This window comes from Podarcis muralis, chromosome 2 (genome assembly GCF_964188315.1).
Source record: "Podarcis muralis chromosome 2, rPodMur119.hap1.1, whole genome shotgun sequence".
Lineage (NCBI taxonomy): Eukaryota > Metazoa > Chordata > Lepidosauria > Squamata > Lacertidae > Podarcis > Podarcis muralis.
Window position 1 is genome coordinate 118,321,413 of NC_135656.1, and position 19,153 is coordinate 118,340,565.

General features: G+C 46.5%; 1 protein-coding gene across 1 annotated transcript in view; it reads right to left on the minus strand.

Annotated features, from left to right (window-relative positions):
- Positions 1-2,814: 2,814 nt before the first annotated feature.
- The window catches only part of LOC114591104 (uncharacterized), a 65,147-nt gene continuing 48,808 nt past the window's right edge, over positions 2,815-19,153 (minus strand). Inside the window, 7 exon segments of the mRNA XM_077923587.1 lie at positions 2,815-2,850; positions 4,550-4,893; positions 4,974-5,633; positions 6,292-6,808; positions 14,152-14,495; positions 14,576-15,235; positions 15,894-16,410. Of these exon segments, the coding sequence (XP_077779713.1) occupies positions 2,815-2,850; positions 4,550-4,893; positions 4,974-5,633; positions 6,292-6,808; positions 14,152-14,495; positions 14,576-15,235; positions 15,894-16,410 (3,078 nt within the window).

Genomic DNA, 19,153 nt, shown 5'->3' on the forward strand with positions numbered 1-19,153 from the left:
ATTCTTAAGGAAATCAGCCCTGAGTGCTCACTGGAAGGACAGATCGTGAAGCTGAGGCTCCAATACATTGGCCACCTCATGAGAAGAGAAGACCCCCTGGAAAAGACCCTGATGTTGGGAAAGATGGAGGGCACAAGGAGAAGGGGAGATAGAGGACGATATGGTGGGACAGTGTTCTCGAAGCTACCAGCATGAGTCTGAACAAACTGCGGGAGGCAGTGGAAGACAGGAGTGCCTGGCCTGCTCTGGACCATGGGGTCACGAAGAGTCGGACAGGACTAAACGAATAAACAACAACAACAAGTGGTATATAAGTTATTAAAATGAACGAATGAAATTAACGCTGGGTGCGGTGGAAGTTTTGGGCCCCCTGGCTGGGGCTGATGGGAGTTGTAATTCAGTAACATCCAGAGGACCAAAGGTTCAATACACCCTGTGTCTGTATATCCCTGCAGTCCCTGTAAATGATGAAGGGGCTTCTCTAGTCCATCAAAACTTCAGCTCCAAATAAGGGCTCTTACACACTTCTGATTGACCTTTCTTTTCTAAGCATCAGCGTGGAAGGGTTTCCATCTACCCTGCTGCTTTTCCTGGGAAAACCTGGCTGTTTAACAGTTAATCGCAACAAACCCCATTCATTCTGATTCAGCGGTAAATAAGAGACGCGGGTGGCGCTGTGAGTTAAACCACAGAGCCTAGGACTTGCCGATCAGAAGGTCGGCGGTTTGAATCTCCGTGACGGGGTGAGCTCCCGTTGCTTGGTCCCTTCACCTGCCAACCTAGCAGTTCGAAAGCACGTCAAAGTGCAAATAGAGAAATAGGTACCCCTCCGGCGGGAAGGTAAACAGTGTTTCCGTGTGATGCTCTGGTTTGCCAGAAGCGGCTCGCTTGGCCAATAAAGCGAGATGAGCGCCGCAACCCCAGAGTCGGTCATGACTGGACCTAATGGTCAGGGGTCCCTTTACCTTTACCTTAATGGGTTTCCCCAAGAAAAGTGAAACAAAAAACTCCTCTGACCCAAGTGTTTAAGCATGAGACAAGTGGAAGACACAGGAGAAGTAGTGTGGGCGAGTCTTGGATCATGTTAACTTGCAAAGAATGGTTCCTGTTTGGCCACATTCCCACCATCCATCTTAAAACAGTGCAATACCACTTTAAACAGTCCTGGTTTCCCCCAAAGAACTCGGGGAGCTGTAGTTTGGTAAAAGCGCGGAGGGTTGTGAAGAGACTCCTGCTATTCTCCTCACACAGCTACTATGATAGGAATTTTATGGTCTTAGATATATGGTAATGTTCATAAGTGTACCAACCAAGCACATACATAGATCAGCACAGGAAGGCCAACCTGGAACCATTTTGATTCCTAAACTGACCAAATGTTTTCTTTGCAAGGTCAAAGTGGGAAACCTCCCCATTGTCTCTTTCCTCACAAATCCTGCCTTAAGGACACATTCAAGATATGAATAGGGTGTGAGCCTGTGACCTGGCCCAGGAACTAAGTATTTATCACTACAAAAGAATGGCCAGGCTCCCCAGGCAATCCAATCAAGTAACCTGCCAGACAGGAGATAAACAGCAACAGGAGAAAAACAATATTCAAATTTCTGTTTCAGACCGCCTTTTCTGTGATGTAGGTGTGATGTATCTGAGGGGTTGTCTTAGGTTACACCCCTTCTGTGATGTATGTATGAGGTTTCTGGGGGTGGTCTTGATCTACAAGGTAGCAATTTCAAAAGTCTTTATAAGGCCTTGCACGCCATTTTTCTGGGTCCTCCTCCTCTCCTGCGGGTGAGGGGAGCACCCTGTTGCAACAGTTCAATAAAGATCAAGCTTACTAGCTGCTTTGCTTCTCAATATTCTCTGGTTGGCCTCTGTTATTTTCTCCTACCAATAGGGAACCTATGTAAGGACTCTATATGGGCTCTTGGATAAGGGAAAAGGGCAATTTTTGTTTACAACACTACAATGCACAGAGTTCCCTGGAAAGTGGGACTGATTGTTAAACCACGCTGGAAACTTCAGTTCTGTGAAAGGAATTGCAGAAGTCTCCCGTACTTTTATCAAGGTACAGCTCTCAGTATTCTTTGCCAGCGGCGTAGTGTGGGTTGTCAGCACTAACCCGGGGCAAGGCAAGTAATTTGCACCCTCTAACCCGGGGCAAGGCAAGTAATTTGCGCCCCCTAACCTGCCACCGCTGCCAGCTTCTTCCTGCTGCTGCCTGGGCTGGGGTATTTATGGTAAGGTAGCCACGGCGGCAGCGGCGGGTCCGTGTCAGGTGATCTGAGGCGAGTTGCCGCTGGCACTGCCGCCCAAACGACGCCGCTTGCCCGGAGGAGGAGGGCAGAGAGGCGAGGAAAATGCAACATGGCCCAGCAGCTGCAGCAGCGGCAGCGGCGGCGGGGCTGTGAGGAGGGGCTGCCTGGCGCGCCCTCCGCGGCCCTAACGCGCAGGGACCACGGCGAGCGCTGAGAGCCGCTGCCAGCTCCTCGGTTCCGCGAGACATGGGGCTCTGCTACAGCCTGCGCCCGAGGCTCTTCGGCGACTCCGGAGGCAGCGAGCGCGCCCCCCCAGATGTTGCGCCCAGTGCGGCCGGCCCCCCTGCACCCCCCACGCTACGCCACTGTTCTTTGGAGGAAGCCAGGACTGTTTAAAGAGGTACTTTTTAAAGGATGACGTGAATGTGGTCATTTTTTACACCAGCAAAGCACACCTACTCCAAAGGATGGCCCCACTTCCTGGCAGGGACTTTGAGCTCCAGCTCCCCGCAAAGAGCAGCCTAAAAAAATTAGGGCTATTCCTGCTTCAAGGGCACATCTAGTGATGGAAACATTGAATGCCAAAGCTCCTTTTCTGAAAATCAGCAAGCAAGCAAGCAAGCAAGCAAGCAAGCAAGCAAGCAAGCAAGGAAACTCAAACTAAACTGGAAAACCCCTCCTCACTACTGATCTCACATTCCCAGATACATTCACCCCCTTCGTGGCTTTTTCTTTTCAGTATAGTGCGTATGAACTAAAGTCTGTTGCCTGTTGCAACAACCCTTTCCTCACCAATTTGCATCCCCACCATCAGGCAACTCACTTGTTCAGCTTCTCTTTCCCTCTGGAGAAATGAAAGAATTCCTTTAGCTCACCCAGGAAAGTAGATCTACAATTCAGCCCCAAAAGACCACTGCAGGGGTGAAATACTAAAAAATAGGATGTCAGCTCCCGGGAAGCAGAGCAGAAATGGGAAATCTACGATAAGCTTCTACAGGATTCCATGACATTTTCTCTTGAGCTTTACACAGGTGGGGCTGCATTATGACTCGCCTCCTGCATTCCAGATTTATTCTCCCCCAGTTGTGGACATACTCAGGTAAATAGGGCCAGCTGCTGGTAATTTCAGAAAGTTTTGCAAAGGCTGCTGGGAAATGAAGTTCACAGGGAGGAAAACTGACCCAAGACCAACAACCAGGCAGCTGAGAGTCAAAGATTCCCTCTTTCCCCTCTTGCACTTTGATTTATAGCCTTCCTGGTTTGTTTGTTTTTTAAAGGGACACGGGTGGCGCTGTGGGTTAAACCACAGAGCCTAGGACTTGATGATCAAAAGGTCGGTGGTTCGAATCCCCGCGACGGGGTGAGCTCCCGTTGTTCGGTCCCAGCTCCCGCCCACCTAGCAGTTCGAAAGCATGTCAAAGTGCAAGTAGATAAATAGGTACTGCTCCGGTGGGAAGGTAAACGGCATTTCCGTGCGCTGCTCTGGTTCGCCAGAAGTGGCTTAGTCATGCTGGCCACATGAACCGGAAGCTGTACGCCGGCTCCCTCAGCCAATAAATTGAGATGAGTGCCGCATCCCCAGAATCGGTCACGACTGGACCTAATGGTCAGGGGTCCCTTTACCTTTACCTGTTTTTTTTAACAATTAAATTTAATTTTTATATATTGTCCACATATGAACTTTTTTTTAAAAAAAAGAAAAGAAGGAATGGCTTGGGGAAGACAGATTGCATTACAAGCCAGAGGTTCCACAACCATGTGCAATGAGGAAAGCTGTTTATTAAACAAATTATTTCATAATCACAGCAGTATGTTTAAAACTGCAACCTCGACAGGGGGCCAGAGTAATAAAGAGAGAAGCAAAAGGGGTAAAAACCTACAAACTTTATTCGTGAATACAGCAAACACATTAAAATACTTATAGAAGCAAGTGCCAAGTAAAACATGCATTTAAAAAGAAGTAATTGTTATTGGAGCAATACACTGAAGTAGAAGAATGGAGAAAGAGAAGCATTTGCAAGATCTCTCTGCCTCTCCATTGCTGTCTTGTGCCGATTAAACTGACATGAAATGAGTGCACTATCATAAAAGTTTTCCCCACATTTGTGGGTTACTTAGTGGGAATTGTCTTGTGCTGATTAATTAGATATTTAAAAAAGGGTCTTGCTTCAGCCTGAGAAGCTCTGCGATGTCTCCTATTTATGCTTCAGTTGATGTAACCCAAGGCTTCCGCTACACCCAAATGTTCTGGAACAAATGGAACATACGAAACATTTCTTTTCAGGGCGGGTTACATTATGTTCAACAAGATTTGGTTCAGAAGCATGGCTCAGGCCAAAATCTGGCTCCTCTCCTCCATGAATTCTCTGATGTGCCATAAGGGATGTGCTGCACCTGAAGCTCTCTCCGCATTCTGAGCATTTGTGAGGTCCTTCTTCAATGTGCATCCTGTTATGTTTAATGAGATCAAACGGAGAAGTAAAGTCCTTGTCGCATTTTGAGCATTTGTACGTTTTCTTCACTTCATGGGTTCTCTGGTGTGCGTTGAGATGTGTGCTACGATCGAAGCTCTGCCCACATTCTGAGCATTTATAAGGCTTCTCTTTTGTGTGGATTCTTTGATGCTTCCTACGTCTGGCTTGAGTAATGCACCTCTTGCCACATTCTGAGTGTATGGCATGTGCCCTGAGTGGATTCTCTGATGTTCTGTCAAGTTGCTCTTGAGACTGAAGCTCTGTTCACATTCTGAGCATTTATAAGGTTTCTCTTTGGTGTGGATTCTTTTGTGTCTATTAAGGTTTGAGTTACAATTAAACGACTTACCACAATCTGATCACTTGAATAGTTTATCTGCTGTGTGGGTACTCTGGTGTCTGGTAAGCTGTATGCTAAATTTGAAACTCTGTTCACATTCCAAACATTTATATGGCTCTTCCTTTGTGTGGATTCTTTGATGCACCTTAAGGTAGGCTTGAGTAATGTATCTCTTGCCACATTCTGAGCATTTGTGTGGCCTCTCCCCTGTGTGGGTTAGTTGGTGTAGGGCAAGGTTTGGCTTGTTCCAGAAGCTTTTATCACACACCTCACATTTATAGGGCTTCTCTCCTGTGTGACTTCTTTCATGCCTAATAAGGGACGTCTTGTTCTTATAGCTTTTCCCACACTGCTCACATATATAGGGGGTCTCTCCTGTGTGAACTATTTGGTGTCGATGAAGTTTTGACTTGTATTTGAAGCTTTTTCCACATTGGCTACATTGATAGGGTCTCTCTTCCACCTGAGTTTCCTGTATAACATTCTCGTTCATCTCTTTGTGCTCAGGCCCCATTGAAGATATCGCACAACATTCTCCTTCTTTCTCAGTTACCTGCGTATCACCTGCTGAAATAAAGGCGAGAAATACTTTATGGGTCAGCAAAGGAGAAGCAAGCCTTCCTTTGGCTCTCCCCTAAATGTGTTGTGGTGTCATTTCATTCATTAAAATTGATTGTCTCCCATAGTGCAACTTATTTATTTCCCCTATGTCTGTTAGAAGGTGTTTTTGGAAGACACCTTGGCCAGCAGATATTTCCTTTCCCCTAAAGCAGGAGTTTAAGAGAGTGAAGGGAATATTAATGGCTTCAGAACTAGTTTACTGGAATTAAACAACAGTATACTGCTGAAATTTGATGTGTTTGTTGGTTTGCATGCTCTGGCAGAACAATTAGGATACAAGTCCTTGTATAACCTGGGGCAGGGATTCATTTTCTTATGAAACAAAATCACTTATTGTGAATGCATTGGCACAATCCCTGATTTTCTTGCCTTCCTAGATAAATAAGAATGTAAGGTATTATCACACTCTGCAGTTCATGTGGTGACCAGTAGGTGGCCATGCCAACCGAAGCATGTGGAACAGCTGGCCAGCCCAGGTGAGCTGGGGAAGCATATGCAAGGGGGTGAGAAATAAAAGGAGGCCTTTAGTCAGGTGTGGGGGAAGGGCAAAGGGGTAGGTGGGTTTGGCACTTATAGCAGGATAGGGGGAGTCTGAACTTACCCCAAATCCTGCCCTCCCCATCATCCTCTTCCTCCTGGATTTCATTCTGCAGCTGCCTCTGCTCAACTGAAGATGGAGCCTGGCCTGCATTGAAGAAATTTGCAGCCGCCTCCCAATCATCATCCTCTTCCTCCTGGGTTTCATTCTGCAGCTGCCTCTGCTCAACTGAAGATGGAGCCTGGCCTGCATTGAAGAAATTTGCAGCCACCTCCCAATCATCAAAATTTTCCTCCTCGGTTTCATTCTGCAGCTGCCTCTGCTCAACTGAAGATGGAGCCGGGCCTGCAGTGAAGAAATTTGCAGGCACCTCCCAATCATTATCATCTTCCTCCTGGGTTTCATTCTGCAGCTGCCATTGCTCAAATGAAGATGGAGCCTGGCCTGCAGTGAAGAAATTTGCAGCCACCTCCCAATCATTATCATCTTCCTCCTGGGTTTCATTCTGCAGCTGCCATTGCTCAAATGAAGATGGCGCCAGGCCTGCAGTGAAGAAATTTGCAGCCGCCTCCCTCTCCTCCTATATCACCAGAAACAGAAGGAAGGAATAATTTCAATAGGAGCCTATTGTTCAAGCTGGAGCAACAACCTCCCATCATCTCTATCTTTCACTCACATTCTACAAGTGAGAAATCAGGGATGTGCTTGTTTACATACCACACATTTAAAGTATACCCATTTATTGCACACACACCCAATCTCCAAATGGTGTAGTATTCCAGGTTTCCAGGAGCTTACAGAGGGTTCGGTTTCCTCAAAATGAGGGACATCTGAGAGTGTGGTATCTTAATGATCAATAGTTTATTTACACATCTATGCAACCTGAGCATCTGATGGAGGGGCTCACAGCATTAAAGCCTCCTAAAGGGTCTTGCTCCTTCCACCCGCCATAGCAGCTATATTGAGACTGGCACCCCCAGCGCTCTCCAGGACCTCCAGACCCTGAAGACATCACATGTGGAGTCTCTTGCTGAAGACTAGACTGAAGACTAGACAGACCATATGGAAGAGGCAACCTTATCTAATCTATTGTGGCCTGCACATCTGCGTCTCAAGCATTAGAGGGACTGGGAACTCAACCCCTGGCCCCACTCCCACCCCCTGGCAGCACACTAGCAAATGGGAACTAAATGGCCACCAACTTGGATGGCTTGAAAATATTCTTGGACCTATTCATGGAGGAGAAGTCTATCAATGACTACTAGCCATGATGGCTATCTCCTGCTTCCACACTTAGAGGTAGTAATTTTTTCTTAATACGAGTGTGGGGAGACCACAGAAGAGGAGAGGGCTCTTGTCCCCCTGTTTGGCCACTGGGAGAACAGGATCCTGGACTAGATGGGCCATTGGCCTTTAGTTCTTGATTTTTTCACGTCTCTCACTTCATTAACGAGTTCCAGGTCTTCCCAGTCAGGTTTCTTGTGGCATTGGTTCCCCATGGTTCACAGATACAGGTTTCCCAACTCTGTAAGAGAATACAGGATATGTAGCAGAGACACCCCAAGATATTAGGAAGATTCCCACACCCAGAGAGCTATGAGGAAGGGCCTCACGTTAAACTGGCTTCCTCCATACACTACAACATAACCCCCATCTATATATGGTTGTATTTTTTCCTATACTGTTTGCAAGAAACAAGCTGCAGTTAAGATTAACCACAGTTTAGGGTTTAAACATGGGCACTATGCCCCTTTTTTATAGAAGCATTGTAATAGACCACAGGCATTATTGTATATGAAGGGGAAATGTGTGTGCGTCCTATGGAGTGAATGTAGGCTTTCGCTTCTTTGCTCTTTGGGGCTGTGGGGGGGGGAATACATTTTTTTCTTTATTCCCCCCCCCAAAAAAAACCCCCCTAAGTGCGCCCTATGGTCCGGTGCGCCCTATAGAGCGAAAAATACGGTATTTCCCTATGAATGTATTAATGTTTTGCTTAATGGGTTCTAATTGCATTTTGATGCTCTGTCGTTCCTTTTTGTTTGTGATGCCATCATTGTACATTGTGTGAACCACTTCAATATTTTGATGTACCAAGTGGAACTGTTGTACCTCTGGTTATGTACTTAATTCGTTCCGGAGGTCCGTTTTTAACCTGAAACTGTTCTTAACCTGAAGCACCACTTTAGCTAATGGGGCCACCTGCTACTGCCGCGTCGTCGTCGTGCGATTTCTGTTCTCATCCTGAGGCAATGTTCTTAACCCACGGTACTATTTCTGGGTTAGCGGAGTCTAACCTGAAGCGTATGTAACCTGAAGTGTATGTAACCCGAGGTACCACTGTATATGCCTGTTGTCTTTGTCCATGGAGTTTTCTTGGCAGGGATACTGGAATGGCTTGCCAGTTCCTGCTCCGAGTGGATCACGTTTGGTCAAAACTCTCCACTATAACCTGTCCATCTTGGGTGGCCCTGCACGGCATAGCTCCTAGCTTCTCTGAGTCATTCAAGCCCCTTTGCCACGGCAAGGCAGTGCGCTGGATTATGGAGAAAGCTAGAGAGTTCCAGAAAGACATCTACTTCTCCTTCATTGACTGTGCAAATGCCTTTGACTGTGTTGACCACAGCAAACTTTGGAAAGTTCTTAAAGAAATGGGAGTGCCTGATCACCTCATCTGTCTCCTGAGAAATCTCTATGTGGGACAAGAAGCTAAAGTTAGAACTGGATATGGAACAACTGATTGGTTCAAAATTGGGAAAGGAGTACAACAAGGCTGTATATTGTCTCCCTGCTTATTTAGCTTATATGCAGAATTCATCATGAGAAAGGCTGGGCTGGATGAATCCCAAGCCGGAATTAAGATTGCTGGAAGAAATATCAACAACCTCAGATATGCAGATGACACAATCTTGATGGCAGAAAGTGAGGAGGAATTAAAGAACCTTTTAATGAGGGTGAAAGAGGAGAGCGCAAAATATGGTCTGAAGCTCAACATCAAAAAAACTAACATCATGGCCACTGAGCCCATCACCTCCTGGCAAATAGAAGGGGAAGAAATGGAGGCAGTGAGAGATTTTACTTTCTTGGGTTCCATGATCACTGCAGATGGTGACAGCAGTCAGGAAATTAAAAGACGCCTGCTTCTTGGGAGAAAAGCAATGACAAACCTAGACAGCATTTTAAAAACCAGAGACATCACCTTGCCAACAAAGGTCCATATAGTTAAAGCTATGGTTTCCCCAGTATTGATGTATGGAAGTGAGAGCTGGACCATAAAGAAGGCTGATCGCCGAAGAATGGATGCTTTTGAATTATGGTGCTGGAGGAGACTCTTGAAAGTCCCATGGACTGCAAGAAGATCCAGCCTATCCATTCTGAAGGAAATCAGCCCTGAGTGCTCACTGGAAGGACAGATCGTGAAGCTGAGGCTCCAATACATTGGCCACCTCATGAGAAGAGAAGACCCCCTGGAAAAGACCCTGATGTTGGGAAAGATGGAGGGCACAAGGAGAAGGGGAGATAGAGGACGATATGGTGGGACAGTGTTCTCGAAGCTACCAGCATGAGTCTGAACAAACTGCGGGAGGCAGTGGAAGACAGGAGTGCCTGGCCTGCTCTGGACCATGGGGTCACGAAGAGTCGGACAGGACTAAACGAATAAACAACAACAACAAGTGGTATATAAGTTATTAAAATGAACGAATGAAATTAACGCTGGGTGCGGTGGAAGTTTTGGGCCCCCTGGCTGGGGCTGATGGGAGTTGTAATTCAGTAACATCCAGAGGACCAAAGGTTCAATACACCCTGTGTCTGTATATCCCTGCAGTCCCTGTAAATGATGAAGGGGCTTCTCTAGTCCATCAAAACTTCAGCTCCAAATAAGGGCTCTTACACACTTCTGATTGACCTTTCTTTTCTAAGCATCAGCGTGGAAGGGTTTCCATCTACCCTGCTGCTTTTCCTGGGAAAACCTGGCTGTTTAACAGTTAATCGCAACAAACCCCATTCATTCTGATTCAGCGGTAAATAAGAGACGCGGGTGGCGCTGTGAGTTAAACCACAGAGCCTAGGACTTGCCGATCAGAAGGTCGGCGGTTTGAATCTCCGTGACGGGGTGAGCTCCCGTTGCTTGGTCCCTTCACCTGCCAACCTAGCAGTTCGAAAGCACGTCAAAGTGCAAATAGAGAAATAGGTACCGCTCCGGCGGGAAGGTAAACAGTGTTTCCGTGTGATGCTCTGGTTTGCCAGAAGCGGCTCGCTTGGCCAATAAAGCGAGATGAGCGCCGCAACCCCAGAGTCGGTCATGACTGGACCTAATGGTCAGGGGTCCCTTTACCTTTACCTTAATGGGTTTCCCCAAGAAAAGTGAAACAAAAAACTCCTCTGACCCAAGTGTTTAAGCATGAGACAAGTGGAAGACACAGGAGAAGTAGTGTGGGCGAGTCTTGGATCATGTTAACTTGCAAAGAATGGTTCCTGTTTGGCCACATTCCCACCATCCATCTTAAAACAGTGCAATACCACTTTAAACAGTCCTGGTTTCCCCCAAAGAACTCGGGGAGCTGTAGTTTGGTAAAAGCGCGGAGGGTTGTGAAGAGACTCCTGCTATTCTCCTCACACAGCTACTATGATAGGAATTTTATGGTCTTAGATATATGGTAATGTTCATAAGTGTACCAACCAAGCACATACATAGATCAGCACAGGAAGGCCAACCTGGAACCATTTTGATTCCTAAACTGACCAAATGTTTTCTTTGCAAGGTCAAAGTGGGAAACCTCCCCATTGTCTCTTTCCTCACAAATCCTGCCTTAAGGACACATTCAAGATATGAATAGGGTGTGAGCCTGTGACCTGGCCCAGGAACTAAGTATTTATCACTACAAAAGAATGGCCAGGCTCCCCAGGCAATCCAATCAAGTAACCTGCCAGACAGGAGATAAACAGCAACAGGAGAAAAACAATATTCAAATTTCTGTTTCAGACCGCCTTTTCTGTGATGTAGGTGTGATGTATCTGAGGGGTTGTCTTAGGTTACACCCCTTCTGTGATGTATGTATGAGGTTTCTGGGGGTGGTCTTGATCTACAAGGTAGCAATTTCAAAAGTCTTTATAAGGCCTTGCACGCCATTTTTCTGGGTCCTCCTCCTCTCCTGCGGGTGAGGGGAGCACCCTGTTGCAACAGTTCAATAAAGATCAAGCTTACTAGCTGCTTTGCTTCTCAATATTCTCTGGTTGGCCTCTGTTATTTTCTCCTACCAATAGGGAACCTATGTAAGGACTCTATATGGGCTCTTGGATAAGGGAAAAGGGCAATTTTTGTTTACAACACTACAATGCACAGAGTTCCCTGGAAAGTGGGACTGATTGTTAAACCACGCTGGAAACTTCAGTTCTGTGAAAGGAATTGCAGAAGTCTCCCGTACTTTTATCAAGGTACAGCTCTCAGTATTCTTTGCCAGCGGCGTAGTGTGGGTTGTCAGCACTAACCCGGGGCAAGGCAAGTAATTTGCACCCTCTAACCCGGGGCAAGGCAAGTAATTTGCGCCCCCTAACCTGCCACCGCTGCCAGCTTCTTCCTGCTGCTGCCTGGGCTGGGGTATTTATGGTAAGGTAGCCACGGCGGCAGCGGCGGGTCCGTGTCAGGTGATCTGAGGCGAGTTGCCGCTGGCACTGCCGCCCAAACGACGCCGCTTGCCCGGAGGAGGAGGGCAGAGAGGCGAGGAAAATGCAACATGGCCCAGCAGCTGCAGCTGCAGCAGCGGCAGCGGCGGCGGGGCTGTGAGGAGGGGCTGCCTGGCGCGCCCTCCGCGGCCCTAACGCGCAGGGACCACGGCGAGCGCTGAGAGCCGCTGCCAGCTCCTCGGTTCCGCGAGACATGGGGCTCTGCTACAGCCTGCGCCCGAGGCTCTTCGGCGACTCCGGAGGCAGCGAGCGCGCCCCCCCAGATGTTGCGCCCAGTGCGGCCGGCCCCCCTGCACCCCCCACGCTACGCCACTGTTCTTTGGAGGAAGCCAGGACTGTTTAAAGAGGTACTTTTTAAAGGATGACGTGAATGTGGTCATTTTTTACACCAGCAAAGCACACCTACTCCAAAGGATGGCCCCACTTCCTGGCAGGGACTTTGAGCTCCAGCTCCCCGCAAAGAGCAGCCTAAAAAAATTAGGGCTATTCCTGCTTCAAGGGCACATCTAGTGATGGAAACATTGAATGCCAAAGCTCCTTTTCTGAAAATCAGCAAGCAAGCAAGCAAGCAAGCAAGCAAGCAAGCAAGCAAGCAAGGAAACTCAAACTAAACTGGAAAACCCCTCCTCACTACTGATCTCACATTCCCAGATACATTCACCCCCTTCGTGGCTTTTTCTTTTCAGTATAGTGCGTATGAACTAAAGTCTGTTGCCTGTTGCAACAACCCTTTCCTCACCAATTTGCATCCCCACCATCAGGCAACTCACTTGTTCAGCTTCTCTTTCCCTCTGGAGAAATGAAAGAATTCCTTTAGCTCACCCAGGAAAGTAGATCTACAATTCAGCCCCAAAAGACCACTGCAGGGGTGAAATACTAAAAAATAGGATGTCAGCTCCCGGGAAGCAGAGCAGAAATGGGAAATCTACGATAAGCTTCTACAGGATTCCATGACATTTTCTCTTGAGCTTTACACAGGTGGGGCTGCATTATGACTCGCCTCCTGCATTCCAGATTTATTCTCCCCCAGTTGTGGACATACTCAGGTAAATAGGGCCAGCTGCTGGTAATTTCAGAAAGTTTTGCAAAGGCTGCTGGGAAATGAAGTTCACAGGGAGGAAAACTGACCCAAGACCAACAACCAGGCAGCTGAGAGTCAAAGATTCCCTCTTTCCCCTCTTGCACTTTGATTTATAGCCTTCCTGGTTTGTTTGTTTTTTAAAGGGACACGGGTGGCGCTGTGGGTTAAACCACAGAGCCTAGGACTTGATGATCAAAAGGTCGGTGGTTCGAATCCCCGCGACGGGGTGAGCTCCCGTTGTTCGGTCCCAGCTCCCGCCCACCTAGCAGTTCGAAAGCATGTCAAAGTGCAAGTAGATAAATAGGTACTGCTCCGGTGGGAAGGTAAACGGCATTTCCGTGCGCTGCTCTGGTTCGCCAGAAGTGGCTTAGTCATGCTGGCCACATGAACCGGAAGCTGTACGCCGGCTCCCTCAGCCAATAAATTGAGATGAGTGCCGCATCCCCAGAATCGGTCACGACTGGACCTAATGGTCAGGGGTCCCTTTACCTTTACCTGTTTTTTTTAACAATTAAATTTAATTTTTATATATTGTCCACATATGAACTTTTTTTTAAAAAAAAGAAAAGAAGGAATGGCTTGGGGAAGACAGATTGCATTACAAGCCAGAGGTTCCACAACCATGTGCAATGAGGAAAGCTGTTTATTAAACAAATTATTTCATAATCACAGCAGTATGTTTAAAACTGCAACCTCGACAGGGGGCCAGAGTAATAAAGAGAGAAGCAAAAGGGGTAAAAACCTACAAACTTTATTCGTGAATACAGCAAACACATTAAAATACTTATAGAAGCAAGTGCCAAGTAAAACATGCATTTAAAAAGAAGTAATTGTTATTGGAGCAATACACTGAAGTAGAAGAATGGAGAAAGAGAAGCATTTGCAAGATCTCTCTGCCTCTCCATTGCTGTCTTGTGCCGATTAAACTGACATGAAATGAGTGCACTATCATAAAAGTTTTCCCCACATTTGTGGGTTACTTAGTGGGAATTGTCTTGTGCTGATTAATTAGATATTTAAAAAAGGGTCTTGCTTCAGCCTGAGAAGCTCTGCGATGTCTCCTATTTATGCTTCAGTTGATGTAACCCAAGGCTTCCGCTACACCCAAATGTTCTGGAACAAATGGAACATACGAAACATTTCTTTTCAGGGCGGGTTACATTATGTTCAACAAGATTTGGTTCAGAAGCATGGCTCAGGCCAAAATCTGGCTCCTCTCCTCCATGAATTCTCTGATGTGCCATAAGGGATGTGCTGCACCTGAAGCTCTCTCCGCATTCTGAGCATTTGTGAGGTCCTTCTTCAATGTGCATCCTGTTATGTTTAATGAGATCAAACGGAGAAGTAAAGTCCTTGTCGCATTTTGAGCATTTGTACGTTTTCTTCACTTCATGGGTTCTCTGGTGTGCGTTGAGATGTGTGCTACGATCGAAGCTCTGCCCACATTCTGAGCATTTATAAGGCTTCTCTTTTGTGTGGATTCTTTGATGCTTCCTACGTCTGGCTTGAGTAATGCACCTCTTGCCACATTCTGAGTGTATGGCATGTGCCCTGAGTGGATTCTCTGATGTTCTGTCAAGTTGCTCTTGAGACTGAAGCTCTGTTCACATTCTGAGCATTTATAAGGTTTCTCTTTGGTGTGGATTCTTTTGTGTCTATTAAGGTTTGAGTTACAATTAAACGACTTACCACAATCTGATCACTTGAATAGTTTATCTGCTGTGTGGGTACTCTGGTGTCTGGTAAGCTGTATGCTAAATTTGAAACTCTGTTCACATTCCAAACATTTATATGGCTCTTCCTTTGTGTGGATTCTTTGATGCACCTTAAGGTAGGCTTGAGTAATGTATCTCTTGCCACATTCTGAGCATTTGTGTGGCCTCTCCCCTGTGTGGGTTAGTTGGTGTAGGGCAAGGTTTGGCTTGTTCCAGAAGCTTTTATCACACACCTCACATTTATAGGGCTTCTCTCCTGTGTGACTTCTTTCATGCCTAATAAGGGACGTCTTGTTCTTATAGCTTTTCCCACACTGCTCACATATATAGGGGGTCTCTCCTGTGTGAACTATTTGGTGTCGATGAAGTTTTGACTTGTATTTGAAGCTTTTTCCACATTGGCTACATTGATAGGGTCTCTCTTCCACCTGAGTTTCCTGTATAACATTCTCGTTCATCTCTTTGTGCTCAGGCCCCATTGAAGATATCGCACAACATTCTCCTTCTTTCTCAGTTACCTGCGTATCACCTGCTGAAATAAAGGCGAGAAATACTTTATGGGTCAGCAAAGGAGAAGCAAGCCTTCCTTTGGCTCTCCCCTAAATGTGTTGTGGTGTCATTTCATTCATTAAAATTGATTGTCTCCCATAGTGCAACTTATTTATTTCCCCTATGTCTGTTAGAAGGTGTTTTTGGAAGACACCTTGGCCAGCAGATATTTCCTTTCCCCTAAAGCAGGAGTTTAAGAGAGTGAAGGGAATATTAATGGCTTCAGAACTAGTTTACTGGAATTAAACAACAGTATACTGCTGAAATTTGATGTGTTTGTTGGTTTGCATGCTCTGGCAGAACAATTAGGATACAAGTCCTTGTATAACCTGGGGCAGGGATTCATTTTCTTATGAAACAAAATCACTTATTGTGAATGCATTGGCACAATCCCTGATTTTCTTGCCTTCCTAGATAAATAAGAATGTAAGGTATTATCACACTCTGCAGTTCATGTGGTGACCAGTAGGTGGCCATGCCAACCGAAGCATGTGGAACAGCTGGCCAGCCCAGGTGAGCTGGGGAAGCATATGCAAGGGGGTGAGAAATAAAAGGAGGCCTTTAGTCAGGTGTGGGGGAAGGGCAAAGGGGTAGGTGGGTTTGGCACTTATAGCAGGATAGGGGGAGTCTGAACTTACCCCAAATCCTGCCCTCCCCATCATCCTCTTCCTCCTGGATTTCATTCTGCAGCTGCCTCTGCTCAACTGAAGATGGAGCCTGGCCTGCATTGAAGAAATTTGCAGCCGCCTCCCAATCATCATCCTCTTCCTCCTGGGTTTCATTCTGCAGCTGCCTCTGCTCAACTGAAGATGGAGCCTGGCCTGCATTGAAGAAATTTGCAGCCACCTCCCAATCATCAAAATTTTCCTCCTCGGTTTCATTCTGCAGCTGCCTCTGCTCAACTGAAGATGGAGCCGGGCCTGCAGTGAAGAAATTTGCAGGCACCTCCCAATCATTATCATCTTCCTCCTGGGTTTCATTCTGCAGCTGCCATTGCTCAAATGAAGATGGAGCCTGGCCTGCAGTGAAGAAATTTGCAGCCACCTCCCAATCATTATCATCTTCCTCCTGGGTTTCATTCTGCAGCTGCCATTGCTCAAATGAAGATGGCGCCAGGCCTGCAGTGAAGAAATTTGCAGCCGCCTCCCTCTCCTCCTATATCACCAGAAACAGAAGGAAGGAATAATTTCAATAGGAGCCTATTGTTCAAGCTGGAGCAACAACCTCCCATCATCTCTATCTTTCACTCACATTCTACAAGTGAGAAATCAGGGATGTGCTTGTTTACATACCACACATTTAAAGTATACCCATTTATTGCACACACACCCAATCTCCAAATGGTGTGGTATTCCAGGTTTCCAGGAGCTTACAGAGGGTTCGGTTTCCTCAAAATGAGGGACATCTGAGAGTGTGGTATCTTAATGATCAATAGTTTATTTACACATCTATGCAACCTGAGCATCTGATGGAGGGGCTCACAGCATTAAAGCCTCCTAAAGGGTCTTGCTCCTTCCACCCGCCATAGCAGCTATATTGAGACTGGCACCCCCAGCGCTCTCCAGGACCTCCAGACCCTGAAGACATCACATGTGGAGTCTCTTGCTGAAGACTAGACTGAAGACTAGACAGACCATATGGAAGAGGCAACCTTATCTAATCTATTGTGGCCTGCACATCTGCGTCTCAAGCATTAGAGGGACTGGGAACTCAACCCCTGGCCCCACTCCCACCCCCTGGCAGCACACTAGCAAATGGGAACTAAATGGCCACCAACTTGGATGGCTTGAAAATATTCTTGGACCTATTCATGGAGGAGAAGTCTATCAATGACTACTAGCCATGATGGCTATCTCCTGCTTCCACACTTAGAGGTAGTAATTTTTTCTTAATACGAGTGTGGGGAGACCACAGAAGAGGAGAGGGCTCTTGTCCCCCTGTTTGGCCACTGGGAGAACAGGATCCTGGACTAGATGGGCCATTGGCCTTTAGTTCTTGATTTTTTCACGTCTCTCACTTCATTAACGAGTTCCAGGTCTTCCCAGTCAGGTTTCTTGTGGCATTGGTTCCCCATGGTTCACAGATACAGGTTTCCCAACTCTGTAAGAGAATACAGGATATGTAGCAGAGACACCCCAAGATATTAGGAAGATTCCCACACCCAGAGAGCTATGAGGAAGGGCCTCACGTTAAACTGGCTTCCTCCATACACTACAACATAACCCCCATCTATATATGGTTGTATTTTTTCCTATACTGTTTGCAAGAAACAAGCTGCAGTTAAGATTAACCACAGTTTAGGGTTTAAACATGGGCACTATGCCCCTTTTTTATAGAAGCATTGTAATAGACCACAGGCATTATTGTATATGAAGGGGAAATGTGTGTGCGTCCTATGGAGTGAATGTAGGCTTTCGCTTCTTTGCTCTTTGGGGCTGTGGGGGGGGGAATACATTTTTTTCTTTATTCCCCCCCCCAAAAAAAACCCCCCTAAGTGCGCCCTATGGTCCGGTGCGCCCTATAGAGCGAAAAATACGGTATTTCCCTATGAATGTATTAATGTTTTGCTTAATGGGTTCTAATTGCATTTTGATGCTCTGTCGTTCCTTTTTGTTTGTGATGCCATCATTGTACATTGTGTGAACCACTTCAATATTTTGATGTACCAAGTGGAACTGTTGTACCTCTGGTTATGTACTTAATTCGTTCCGGAGGTCCGTTTTTAACCTGAAACTGTTCTTAACCTGAAGCACCACTTTAGCTAATGGGGCCACCTGCTACTGCCGCGTCGTCGTCGTGCGATTTCTGTTCTCATCCTGAGGCAATGTTCTTAACCCACGGTACTATTTCTGGGTTAGCGGAGTCTAACCTGAAGCGTATGTAACCTGAAGTGTATGTAACCCGAGGTACCACTGTATATGCCTGTTGTCTTTGTCCATGGAGTTTTCTTGGCAGGGATACTGGAATGGCTTGCCAGTTCCTGCTCCGAGTGGATCACGTTTGGTCAAAACTCTCCACTATAACCTGTCCATCTTGGGTGGCCCTGCACGGCATAGCTCCTAGCTTCTCTGAGTCATTCAAGCCCCTTTGCCACGGCAAGGCAGTGCGCTGGATTATGGAGAAAGCTAGAGAGTTCCAGAAAGACATCTACTTCTCCTTCGTTGACTGTGCAAATGCCTTTGACTGTGTTGACCACAGCAAACTTTGGAAAGTTCTTAAAGAAATGGGAGTGCCTGATCACCTCATCTGTCTCCTGAGAAATCTCTATGTGGGACAAGAAGCTAAAGTTAGAACTGGATATGGAACAACTGATTGGTTCAAAATTGGGAAAGGAGTACAACAAGGCTGTATATTGTCTCCCTGCTTATTTAGCTTATATGCAGAATTCATCATGAGAAAGGCTGGGCTGGATGAATCCCAAGCCGGAATTAAGATTGCTGGAAGAAATATCAACAACCTCAGATATGCAGATGACACAATCTTGATGGCAGAAAGTGAGGAGGAATTAAAGAACCTTTTAATGAGGGTGAAAGAGGAGAGCGCAAAATATGGTCTGAAGCTCAACATCAAAAAAACTAACATCATGGCCACTGAGCCCATCACCTCCTGGCAAATAGAAGGGGAAGAAATGGAGGCAGTGAGAGATTTTACTTTCTTGGGTTCCATGATCACTGCAGATGGTGACAGCAGTCAGGAAATTAAAAGACGCCTGCTTCTTGGGAGAAAAGCAATGACAAACCTAGACAGCATTTTAAAAACCAGAGACATCACCTTGCCAACAAAGGTCCATATAGTTAAAGCTATGGTTTCCCCAGTATTGATGTATGGAAGTGAGAGCTGGACCATAAAGAAGGCTGATCGCCGAAGAATGGATGCTTTTGAATTATGGTGCTGGAGG